The sequence below is a fragment of the Schistocerca nitens genome, chromosome 6, assembly GCF_023898315.1.
Source record: "Schistocerca nitens isolate TAMUIC-IGC-003100 chromosome 6, iqSchNite1.1, whole genome shotgun sequence".
NCBI classification, from domain to species: Eukaryota; Metazoa; Arthropoda; class Insecta; order Orthoptera; family Acrididae; genus Schistocerca; species Schistocerca nitens.
The window spans coordinates 583,447,197-583,460,108 of NC_064619.1; the positions used below are offsets into that span (position 1 = coordinate 583,447,197).

The 12,912-nt window shown below is 45.4% G+C and overlaps 1 protein-coding gene across 1 annotated transcript; it reads left to right on the forward strand.

The window, feature by feature from the left end:
- Positions 1–7,696: 7,696 nt before the first annotated feature.
- Positions 7,697–11,641, forward strand: LOC126263505 (trypsin-1-like). The gene is made up of 2 exons (XM_049960597.1): positions 7,697–7,969; positions 11,240–11,641. Exons 1-2 carry the CDS (start codon positions 7,697–7,699, stop codon positions 11,639–11,641), a joined length of 675 nt encoding a protein of 224 aa, XP_049816554.1.
- Positions 11,642–12,912: the final 1,271 nt, after the last annotated feature.

The window sequence follows — 12,912 nt, forward strand, 5'->3', positions numbered from 1 at the left end:
CTGAGAAAATTCCAGAACGTTCGATAGTATTCGAGAGCACTCCTCAACATTCCAGAACGTTCCGGAATGTTTCACAATCATCCGGGATGTTCCGGTATGTTTAGGAATAGATTGGAACATTTGTGAAGATTCCAAATTCTTGCCGAACATCCCAAAACATCCCTGATCGTCGTGGAACATTCCACAACGCTCTCGAATGTTATGGAATGTTCTGGAACACTGTGGACCACTCGATGTCGTTTGGTACGTTCTGGAATTCACCTCTGGTGGGGCAACCCATTGGTAGGGGTACATAATGGAAGAGCCGTCAGTGGTTCGAACGTCAGTTTCATATCATTGACGAAGGGAGGAACCGAAAACGTAATGCATAGAGTGAATAAAAACTAACAGTGAAGTGTGAGTAGTCAAAGTGATACAGTGACTGAATATAAATCGAAAGTAAAGTGTGAAAAGTGTAAGGTGTGCTTAGTGTATTTGTTAGTAAAAATGTGATTTGATTTATATTTTAGACAATGCCCAAACGTAAAAAGGTAGTATATTTTGCCAGTTTTCTAACAAAAAGACGAAAACAAAAAGAACAGCGAAAAATCGAAGCAGATGAAGAGCGCGAAGCACGTTTATAATTCCAATTGACGAGAATGAGCACCATGGGACGGAGAGAAACCGAAGAATAACAAAATGAAGGAACTGAAGAATCAAGACTTGCGACAGCATCTTATAATAAAAGGCTGCGAACTCTAGCCAGCCATGAAAATATCACCCTACGGGAAGCGCGGACGAGGACAAGTAAACAGTACAACCTAACAAATAAAGCATTCAACTACGAACCCGACGAAAGAATATAACAAACACAAATATGAAAAATAGATTTCATCTACTAATTTTGCAACGTGACTACATGCAGTGGACAAACAGCATGATTCTTTTGTATGAATGGAAAAATTCGATTACAACCACCCGAAGGACTTTGGAAGGAATTTTTACGTTACATGACCGGTGAAACTTCAGAATCAAAACACTTTCTTCAAAATATAAAACCGTACGACGCCTGCTTCCTTCTTTCTGCGTCACTTCGATCAGCACTAACGGTATATAGCAGGATGTTCAGAATCCATATTGCTTTTCAACATACCTCATGTAAAAATACAGTTAAACACATTCAGAAACGCAGAGTAATTTCAAACCAGTAGAGAAGCTTTAGATGCACTGCAAGAGAGACGTAAAGACAGACGAGCTCTACCGCATGTCAGAGCACAGTAAGCAAATAATACACAGCCTCAGCAATGTCCCTATCGCAGGAAGATCTGCATTCCGGGAATTATTCGCCTTTTAAAAGTGGACTTTTGGTCATCTTTTAGCGCAATATAACCCCCCCCCCCCTTTCCCGTGTGACGACCGGAAGTTTATTTGTTTTGTTTTTGTGTGAGCATAATTCTGTTATGCTGTCAAACTAACTTACATTCTTGATGTTAACGAAGTATTATTGACTCTGTTTTTGGAAGCCTTACTAAATGGTTCAATCTTCCACAATAACCAGGTATGAAACCGTGTGGCAGACATGGGGCGTATTCTCCTTATATACCCTCAAGGTGATATGTCACCTGAAAGCGTACAAAGCATCGATGATGATTGCGTTGGTTGATAATACTGTCGTTATTTGGAAACACACGCAGGATAGACAAAAGAGTTTACAATCCATATTGCTACATAAACATAACATCAGTTCCTTTATTTTCTAATCATTCTTTCCTGTGTCAAGGGGGAGGAGTGTGTGTAGGCACTCTTTTCCTCTTCCCCTTACATGATTATTAGAACTTAAAGGACATTTCAAATTATTAAATGATGTTAGAAGTAGAAGACTAAAATATGTAAAATATCAGACTGAGTTGATAATTTGTGTTCGATGTCTGCAGGTAGGTGAGTAGTTGCTCATGAAAGCGGGGGATAAGTGAAACGAGGAAATTGCAAGTAATAAAATGTAACATTAGGTTGGTGTCAGTTACGTGAGACGGTTGTAAAGGACGCTATATGTGGGAATTTGATATGTAGTGTGATAGATGACAACGTCTCACAGAGATTTGGCAGCGAGTCCTACAAATGGTAGAAACGATAATTTTCTATACAGATATCTGATTAGAAAGCAGAAGCGGGCTGAAGTTCCACTGAGACAGGATTTAGAGTAAGGGAGACGAGGACAAACAGGTATCTATTGGAAGAGATGTGTCAGCTTACATGTTAGGTGAGCACTATGGACACTACGAGATTTTTCTAAGAAAGCCTGTGGAATGTATTGAAATTCCAGATGTACTCTAAGATTTTTCAAGGCGAGGGTGAGGTGGGTTTGGTATTTAATTGGCTGGTAATTGATTCATGTCGGAATATGAGGAATTCGAGGCATGAAATGTAAAATTTTCAAGAAGTAGAAAGTCAAACAAAGTTAGCAAGTACAAGCATGGCTAGGAAAGGGCTTATAGAGTTGCAAATGATGGCTAAAGGACATAGTCCTATTATTTGCAAAGTTAGAAGTTTCTGTCGCTTTCTTGTTGGATCGTCATTAAGTAAGATTTCTAGGGTAGTTCGCATAATAAAGTTATTCGCTGGGATTTTAGTATTTTATAAGACGGATAGAATGATTGTCCATTGTGAGACGGAAATTCATAACGCAGAGTCGGTGAGTGTTTTTCATATAATTGTTGAAGGGGTTTGGCTGGATTGTTGTCACGTACCAAAGGTTAAGATGGAGCTGAAATAATTTTTGGGACGACAATGAGCGAATCGAGGGTTACCCTGTCGTTTGCGCTCTAGAGAAGGTGGACTGAAATAAGTGGCTTGAACATGTCGGCTGTTCTATGGAGATATGGCTGTGGGGATAGGACGGACGCTTATATCCATTCTGCGGATACATGGAAAACTTGTGACTGGGTATGGCTGAGGGTGTGGCAGGTATAAATCTTTGGAAGCGCGTAGGTTTGGACTTCAAGTAGAGAACCAGAACGCCACATAAGGTCAAAGGCTTCCCTTAGGTCTAAGAAAAGAAAGACCGAGGAAAAATTGCTAAGGGAAGATAGCTGCCCCATGAACCACAGGTGTTGAGGGGTCGGAGTACCTTGAGCGTCTCAACTTACCATGGATGCAACCACGGAGATGTTTATGTGCGAGGCCACACAAAGATGTTGTACCTGGAGAGGGAACAGACTTTTCATTAGTTGTAGAGGGAATGGTCTGGATGATTATCTGGTCTGGCATTGTAATATCAGCCAATATGCTCTTGGTTTGCTGGTACTGTGCACAACTGAAAACGAGGGGAAGTTGCAGCCATTACTTTACCCGAAGACATGCAGCTCTGGTTAACCAATAAGTGGCACACCCCTATTTCTCAGGCATTACGCAGAATACTTACAGGGTGTCCAGAAAAGGACTTCCTGATTTCAAAATTAAATATCTCGAAAACACAGATCGATAGAGGAATGCAGTAAACGGTATGTTTATTGTGAAAGCTGTAAGAAGTTTATACAGCAGTTTGAAATAATAGTTACAAAAGCTGCTAACAGATGGCACTGTACGCTGTACAGCACATATCAGCATTCATAAGTGAAATAATCGTATGAAAACAATCTTTGCAAACAATCACATCACAATGTTTTCAAAATGTTCACCATTGGCACTACAGAGGTGGCGCAAACGAAGAATGAAATTCGCCATCATATTTCGTAGTGTCTCAACCGAAAGGGATTCACCTGCTACAGAGATCGCCGATTCAAGCTCTTCCAGCGTGGTGGGATGCTTCGGGTAGACCATGTTTTTCACTGTGTCCCACAAAAAAAAGTCACAGGGAGTCAAATCCGGCGAATATGGAGGCCAATCCATGCCTGCACCAGTAAATTTGGGATATTCCAAAGCAATGACTCGATTCCCGAAGTATTCCTCAAGAAAGCGAAACACTTGTTCGGTCCGATGTGGTCGAGCTCCATCTTGCATAAACCACTCAGTACCTGGTCGATCCTCTAACGCTTGCTGTGTGGCGACAAACTGTTCCAAAATTGCAACGTAACGTGCACCAGTGACTTTTTCTCGAATGAAAAAAGGGCCAATAATGCCTTTGCTGCATACTGCAGCCCACACAGTAGCTTTAGGAGAATACAGGGTTTCGCTTCACACCAATATGGCTTTTCGGAACACCAAAATCGCCAGTTCTGCTTATTCACGTATCCATTCAGGTGGAAGTGTGCTTCATCTGTAAACCAGATGCAGCCAACATCAAATCCTTCACTATCAATCATTGTGAGCATCTGATTAGCAAAGGCAACCCTTTGTTGCACAGCTCGTACGGGTGTGGCCTGGTGCGTTTGAATTTTGAATGGAAACATGTGTAGGCTCTTTCTCAGTATTTTCTCCGTGCTGGAACGCTTCAAACCAGTCTCAGATGCAATTCTACGGACGGATGACATTGGATTTCGCTGAATAATTCCAGAAGAGATCCGAATGGGGGACTATTCCGGAATCTTTCGCCAATGGAGAGATCATCATGACACTTCTTCAATTACAGGCCACATGTCCTGTGGATACACGTTACGTGTCTTTAATGCAGTGGTTTCCATTGCCTTCTGCATCCTCATGTCGTTGATCATGCTGATTCTTCCGCCTTTAGGGGTAATTTCCCACCCCTAGGACAAGAGAGTGCCCTGAACCTCTATCCGCTCCTCCGCCCTGTTTGACAAGGCCGTTGACCGAATGAGGCTGACTTCTTATGCCGGAAGTCTTCGGCCGCCAATGCTGATTATTTATCAAAATCTAGGCAGTGGCGGGGATCGAACCCGGGACCGAAGACGTTTTGATTATGAATGAAAGACGCTACCCCTAGACCACTGGTACATCCACTCCTACAAGAGCATTTACATCTCCAAGTAGCTTTAAAAGACGCTTAAAGTTACAGATCACGACTCAGTAGTACTGTACCCCTATGAATGCCACTTGACGAACAGGAAAGTTCCGCTCAGGAAACTAGAGCTCAAGGGATGGAAAATCTTAAGGAAAATACTAAGGTCAGTAAGAGAGAGGGATGGCACCTACAGGATAAAAGAGTAACACACAATAGTGAGTCGCCCAAGCAGCCATAAAATGCGATTGTCTCTCTATGGACGTCTTAACACCACCAATCCTATCATACGAATAAGATCTTCACTACGACAGATAAAAAATCTCGAAGAGAAAATGGATCACCACAATGAAATCAGCCTTCGAATAACTTGAAATTACATTAGGAACTATACGAAACCGATCCAAATTACTGCCCATCAATGTGCAAGGGGTATTTCCAGTGCAGAGAGGGAGCCTGCCCAAAGGCAGAAAATGAAAGGTTTCTCGGCTAAGAAAAAGGAGAAGACACTCGTAAAGCGTCAAAACGAGCCTCGTGGATCTTAGTAGGCCTAAAGGAAAAGAAAGAGAAGAGGAATTTGATACAACAGCTATTGAGGAAGATGGCCACGCAAACGATAATACACCGAGGTGACAAGAGTCATAGGATACCTCCTAATATCGTGCCCGACCTCCCTTTTGCCGGGCTAGTGTAGCAACTGGACGTGGCATGAACTCAACAAGTCGTTGTAAGTCCCCTGTCTAGAAGGGGCTCTGCAGGCGATGTCGTGCTGTTAGGGAAGGCGCTCGGCCCTCTGTTGACGTCGCTCATTAACGCCAGTTACATTCGTCGTACGCCCCTCATTCATTTCTGCCGTTAATTCACGCAGTGTTGTTTCTCTGTTAACACTGACAACTGTACGCAAACGACGTTGCTCCCGGTCGTTAAGCGAAGGCTGCCGGCCACTGCGTTGTCTACAGTGAGAAATAATTTCTTAAATCTGGTATTCTTGGCACAATCTCTGTGGATCTCCGAATGTTGAATTCCCCAACGATTTCGAAATGGAATGTCCCATGTGTCTAACTCTAATTACCATTCAGTGTTCAAAGTCTGTTAAATCCCGTTGGATACCTCTTGATATGAATTACCTGAGTACAAATGGCACCTCCACTACCCTTTTACACCTTGTGTACGCTGCACTGCCATCTGTATACGCTATCCCGTGACGCTTGTCACTTCAGTGTATTACTACTCTACTGGACATTAAAATTGCTACATCAAGAAGTAATGCAGATGATAAATGGGTATTCATTGGACAAATATATTATACTAGAACTGACATGTGATTATATTTGCACGCAACTTGGGTGCATATAACCTGAGAAATCAGTACCCAGAACAATTACCTCTGGCAGTAATAAGGGCCTTGATACGCCTGGGCATTGGGTCAAACAGAGCTTGGATGGCGTGTTCAGGTACAGCTGTCCATGCAGCTTCAACACGATACCACAGTTCATCAAGATTAGTGACTGGCGTATTGTGACGAGCCAGTTGCACCGCCATCATTGACCAGACGTTTTCAATTGGTGAGAGATCTGGAGAATGTGCTGGCCATGTCAGCATTCGAACATTTTCTGCATCCAGAAAGGCCAGTACAGGACCTGCAACATGCGGTCGTGCATTATCCTGCTGAAATGTAGGGTTTCGCTGGGATCGAATGAAGGGTAGAGCCACGGGTCGGAACACATGTGAAATGTAACGTCCACTGTTCAATGTGCCGTCAATGCGAACAAGAGATGACCGAGACTTGTAAGCAATAATGGTACCTCATACCATCTCCCCGCGTGATACGCCAGGATGGCGATGAGGAATACACGCTTCCAATGTGCGTTCACCGTGATGTCGGCAAACACGGATGCGACCACCATGATGCTGTAAACAGAACCTGGATTCATCCGAAAAAATGACGTTTTGCCATTCGTGCACCCACGTTCGTCGTTGAGTACACCATCACAGGCGCTCCTGTCTGTGATGCAGCGTCAAGGGTAAAAGCAGCCATGGTCTCCGAGCTGATAGTCCATGCTGCTGCAAACGTTGTCGAACTGTTCGTGCAGATGGTTGTTGTCTTGCAAACATCCCCATCTGTTGACTCGGGGATCGAGACGTGGCTGCACGATCCGTTACAGCCATGCGGATAAGATGCCTGTCATCGCGACTGCTAGTGATACGAGGCCGTTGGGGTCCAGCACGGCGTTCCGTATTACCCTCCTGAACCCACCGACTCCATATTCTGTTAACAGTCATTGGATCTCGACAAACGTGAGCAGCAATGTCACGATACGATAAACCGCACGAGGCATCACAACGACGTTTCACCAGGCAACGCCGGTCAACTGCTGTATGTGTATGGGAAATCGGTTGGAAACTTTCCTCACGTCAGCACGTTGTAGGTGTCGCCACCGGCGCCAACCTTGTGTGAATGCTCTGGAAAGCTAATCATTTGCATATCACAGCATCCTCTTCCGGTCGGTTAAATTTCGCGTCTGAAGCACGTCATCTTCGTGGTGTAGCAATTTTAATGGCCAGTAGTGTACTTAGTGTCTTACTCTAAATAAAATTCTCCTTTGCCACAATGTGCTTTAAAAAATTATGCTTTAGTGCCTCGCGATGTGATCAAACATGAGAGATGTAAAAAAGAAAATGATAATCTGAGTGATATGAGAGCAGTGCCACTCATGATCTGTACCGGACGGAGATAAGGCTGTGAGTAGTGTCATCATTTTCTCGGCTAGCAGGAGTATAAAGAGGGCCGGGGAGAGGAGGCGTGCAGCACAGCACAGGATGTCGCGGCCCGCCACAGTGACCTGGTGCCCGTGTCTGTGGCTTTTGCTGCTGTCGGCGGCCGCGGCGTGGCCGTCCGCCGTCCGGCAGCGGACCGGCGCCCACGAGCGCATCGTCGGCGGCCACGAGGCCAGCATCGCCGACCACCCCTGGCAGCTGGCCTTCGAGCTCGGCGGCGACCAGCGGTGCGGCGCGTCGCTCATCGGCCCCTCCTGGGCGCTGACCGCCGGCCACTGCGTCGAGGACGTCCAGCTGTACTACTTGGCGCTCCGGGCGGGGTCCTCCGACCGTGGCCGAGAGGCACACCGACATAAAGCCACATGGCTTGGGATGATCAGGTGCGACAAGCCGATAGGTTCAGAAACTGTAAGTGCGGTGAGGTAGGACATCTGGTCACGTCACATGTTCAACATTTGTCATCGTGGGGTATTTCCCGACATCTGCGACCTCGTGTGTTACTTCTTTTTCAGTCATCTACGTCGCTTCGGATGTTTTTAACGTTAGTAAGAACAACTGTATATATCACACGTACGTTTATGTAACATATTTCAGTCATATCAGTACACATGTTTCAGCAGTATCTCTAGCAAATATCGCACTGCAGTTTCTTTTTCACGCTGCTCAATATTTTTAGCTTCACACCTCCTGAACTATGAGCCTTCGAAGCATATGTTTTTGGAGATACGTTCCACGACTTACCTAATTACTATCTGAAAAATTATTCCGAATACAAGTTCTTGAGAAGTAAAAAATGATAATGTCCTACCTGAGGCGACGAACAGCCGAAATTTGCAAATTTGTGGTATGTTCCTATTGGACCAAACTGCTAAGGTCATCAGTCCCTATGGCCGAGCGGTTCTAGGCGCTACAGTCCGGTACCGAGCGACCGCTGCGGTCGCAGGTTCGAATCCTCCCTCTGGCATGAATGTGTGTGATGTCCTTAGGTTAGTTAGCTTTAAGTAGTTCTAAGTTCTAGGTGACTGATGAGCTCACATGTTAAGTCCCATAGTGCTCAGAGCCATTTGAACCATCATCGGTCCCTAGACTTCACGCACTACTTAATCTAGCTTACGCTAAGGACAACACACACATCCATGCCTGAGGGAGGACTCGAACCACCGACAGGGGGAGCCGCGCGCACCGCGGTAAGGCGCTTCTGACAGCGCGGCTACCTCGCGCGGCGACGAACAGTAAAAAGGTAGTAATCGATAAACGTTTCTCCTTTTGTGCGGAGTGTCAGCGAGTAAACGCCTCAAAGGTTTGAGGTTAAGTGTAAAGTTCGCTGCAAGTCACTAAGTGCTCGCATTCTCAAACGCAGTATGAATGTAGTCTGCCTCTTTTTCGCTTAATGAGCTAAGACACTTTTCCACCCCCACTGCCTCCCCTTTGAGATGGACACGGTTCTTACCCCACAGTGGCTCTAAGTGCTACGTAAACAAAGTTCAGTTGAATTTGGTCGAGTGGTTTAGGCGGATATGTGGGACATACATGCACACATGCAAACGTATATACACTTTCATTAGATGTATGGCTATTTGCGAATAATGGAATAACGACAACCCAGACTACTGAAAGTAAACTGGGATGTGACAGGAACGATCGCAAAAAAAAAAAAAAAAAAAAAAAAAAAAAAAACATTCCGAGTGGTTCCCTACATTGAACACATATAATATACACTGTTATTAGTTTTTGAAATGTCAAGTTCACACATTTACAACAGTTAGTATACGTTACAATATGCGTTTCACAAAGTATAACTTCACATTACAGCTATTGTACAGTTCACAGTAAATATTGGAATATCCCACCGAGTGGGGTCACGAAGTGGTTAGTACACTGGACTCGCGTTCGGAAGGACGACGGTTTAGACCCACTTCCGGCCGTTCAAATTTAGGTTTTGTGTGGTAGGTAAATGCCGGGCTGGTTTCATTGAAAGGGCACAGCCGATTTCGCTCCCCATCCTTCCCTATTCCGAGCTTGCACTCCGTCTCTAATGACCTCGTTACCCACGGAACGTTGAACACATACTCCTCCTTCTCTGTAATATCCCACTGTCAACTTCGGTGCACTTGTGATAATAGGTATTTACCTTTCGTTTTTTATACATGAAACGTGGTCCAGCACACAGACAAAAGTCGGATGGTATTAGGTCTGGAGATCTTGGCGGCCAGTTGATTGTACCGCAACGCGCAAACCAGCAATTAGGTTAAATGCTGTTGAGTTGCGTCACCTGCCGGACGCTGTGGCCGAGCGGTTCTAGGCCCTTCAGTCCGGAACCACGCTGCTGCTACGGTCGCAGGTTCGAATCCTGCGTCGGGCATGGATGTGTGAGATATACTTATGTTAGTTAGGTTTAAGTAGTTCTAAGTCGAGGGGACTGATGACCTCAGATATTAAGTCCCATAGTGCTTAGAGCCATTTGAACCATTTAGATGTTCCACCACATGTCTGGGAAAATGTAGAAGGGCACCGTCATGTTGAAAGTACACTGCGGTTCGCGTGGCCACAAGAAAGTCCTCAGTGTATTTAACAAACGAATCTTCAAAAATTCAAGTAAATTAGTCGCACCATTCGTTCTTCTGAAATGACAGGATCTACCAATAAGTTACCGATCATGCTACACCATACACTGATCGGAAAAGAAACGTGGAAATTAGTTTCTGCTGTATCGTGTGGATTTTCCTGTGTCCATCGATGATTATTAAGTGTATTGTTGATTCGAAGCCGTGTAAACGTGGCTTCATCAGTGAACATTATTAATGGAAGAAAAAGGACAATTGTCATTTAACCAGTGACGAAATTCAAGCCGTGTAGCGCTGTCCCCAATGCGAAGATTGTGAACTCGATGTAAGTGGAACGGGTACAAGTTTTTCACATGTAATGTTCGCCATAGAACGTATTGAAGGTAATTGAACTGGTGTCGTTCTTGGTCAACAATAACAAATACAAGTATGGCTATAATCTGTATTTATGTTTAAGGATGCACTTCTCGCTGTGTTTCCATGTTTTGTCCAACCGCTGTACATAAACGTAATGCGACAGAACAGACGCCACATATATCTACGTTTCTATGGAAGCGGAAGTTGTTTTATGAAAAAGTTTCAGTACACATAGATACACAACAAACGTCAGATCTTCTACGGGAATCAGAAATCTGATAGTAGGGGTTTAAATGTCGATGATCGTTATGGTGTAGCGAGCGGGAGGTTGGTAATTGGGGTCTGACGGGAAGTATTTTCGGATGGCCAAGGTGGTTAGAGCAACCATTGTATAGAAGCGGAGCATCCGAATCTGAGTCCCGGTGCGGCACAGGTTTTCAACTCTCGACTCTGCATTGGAGCAGTGCCTGTGAGGTTGGTAGTCAGTATTTCCTTCCCATCTCTTTGCTATCCCGTTGCCTTTCCAATCCTTTTACCGCAAATGTTCACGTGTGTGTCACAGCTGCTTCATCACGAGTAGTGTCTGTCATGTCGACTTAAGAAGATTAGACAGCACAAAAATGGCAAATGGCTGTCGGTTACACTGTTCGTGCTCGATTCACAGGTCAACGGATCCTTCACGCTGGGTCCCAATGTACAGTTAGTGGGACTTCCAGCTGAGGGCTACGACCCTCCGAGTGGGCTGCATGTGACGGTCAGTGGCTGGGGTTACCAGCACAGCGGGAGCGGCTCGTCCAGTACACTGCAGGCGGTAGACATCAACGTGGTGGACCGCGAGACATGCCGCAAGGTGTTCGTCGCTGTGAATGTCGTGACGGAGCGCATGACCTGCTCTGGGGAGTTCACGCGTGGCGTGTGTATCGACGACTCGGGTGGCCCACTGGTCAACAGTGGAACGCAGGTGGGCATCGTCTCGTGGGGGTTCGGCACCTGCGAAGTCGGCCTCTCCGTCCAGACCAATGTCGGCTATCTGAGGGCCTGGGTCCGAGACACCGCCGGCATCTAGACTTCACCCGCTCTCCTCAGTGGATACAACCACGTCAGATACTGTCATCTGTACCTTCTTGTTAAATAAATACACATGTTTTGCCCAATGCTTATATGGTGTCCTCTAAATACAGTTTGGGTCATTATAACTGCAAGAGCAGGAAGGACAGCAAATGGTGAAATTTTGGAGATGTCCTACGAGGGGAATTTATTCCACAGAGTTGAAATCCCTGCCAGCAATAATGTCTCCAACCTACGGTGGCGCTTGTGGCTTTTCTTTGGTGTTGCAGGATGACTAGTGCAAAAAACCTACAGCTTAAGTTTGACCAAATTATTTTGACAACTACATTTAGTATCAAGAAGACATTCAAATACCGCAAGGGTTAAAACCTTTTAAAATAGAATACCAAAAGCATAATTTTATTTTAGTTTTAAGAAACAGGGACAATAAATTGGCAACTGGTTTGTTAACTAACATCTTCCTTTCCCTCACTCCGATATACAGCCAGCCTTAAAACTTTATAAAACAACGCTGGAGAACCAAAGAACCTGGTACACCTGCCTAATGTCTTGTAGAGCCCACGCGAGCACGCAGAAGTGCCGCAACGCAACGTGGCATAGACTCGAATAATGTCTGAAATGGCGCTGGAAGGAACTGACACTATGAATTCTGCAGGGCTGTCCATAAATCCGTGAGAGTACGAGGGGGTGGAGGTCTCTTCTGAACAGCAAGTTGCTAGGCAACCCAGACATGCTCAATAATGTTCAAGTCTGGGGCCAGTGGAAGTGTTTAAACTCAGAAGTGTGGTCCCATAGCCATTCTTTAACCATCCGGGCGTGTGGGCATCGCATTATCCTGCTGAAACTGCGGAAGTCGATCGGACAGCACAATCGACATGATTGGATGCAGGTGATCAGACAAGATGCTTACGTACGTGTCACCTGTCAGAGTCGTATCTACACATATCAGGTGTCCCATATCACTCGGACAGCACATGAAATACACAATTACAGAGCCTACGCCAGCTTGATCGGTCCCCTGCTGACATGCAGGGTCCGCCCGCATCTCGTGGTCGTGCGGTAGCGTTCTCGCTTCCCACGCCCGGGTTCCCGGGTTCGATTCCCGGCGTGGTCAGGGATTTTCTCTGCCTCGTGATGGCTGGGTGTTGTGTGCTGTCCTTAGGTTAGTTAGGTTTAAGTAGTTCTAAGTTCTAGGGGACTTATGACCACAGCAGTTGAGTCCCATAGTGCTCAGAGCCATTTTTTGACATGCAGGGTCCATGGATTCAT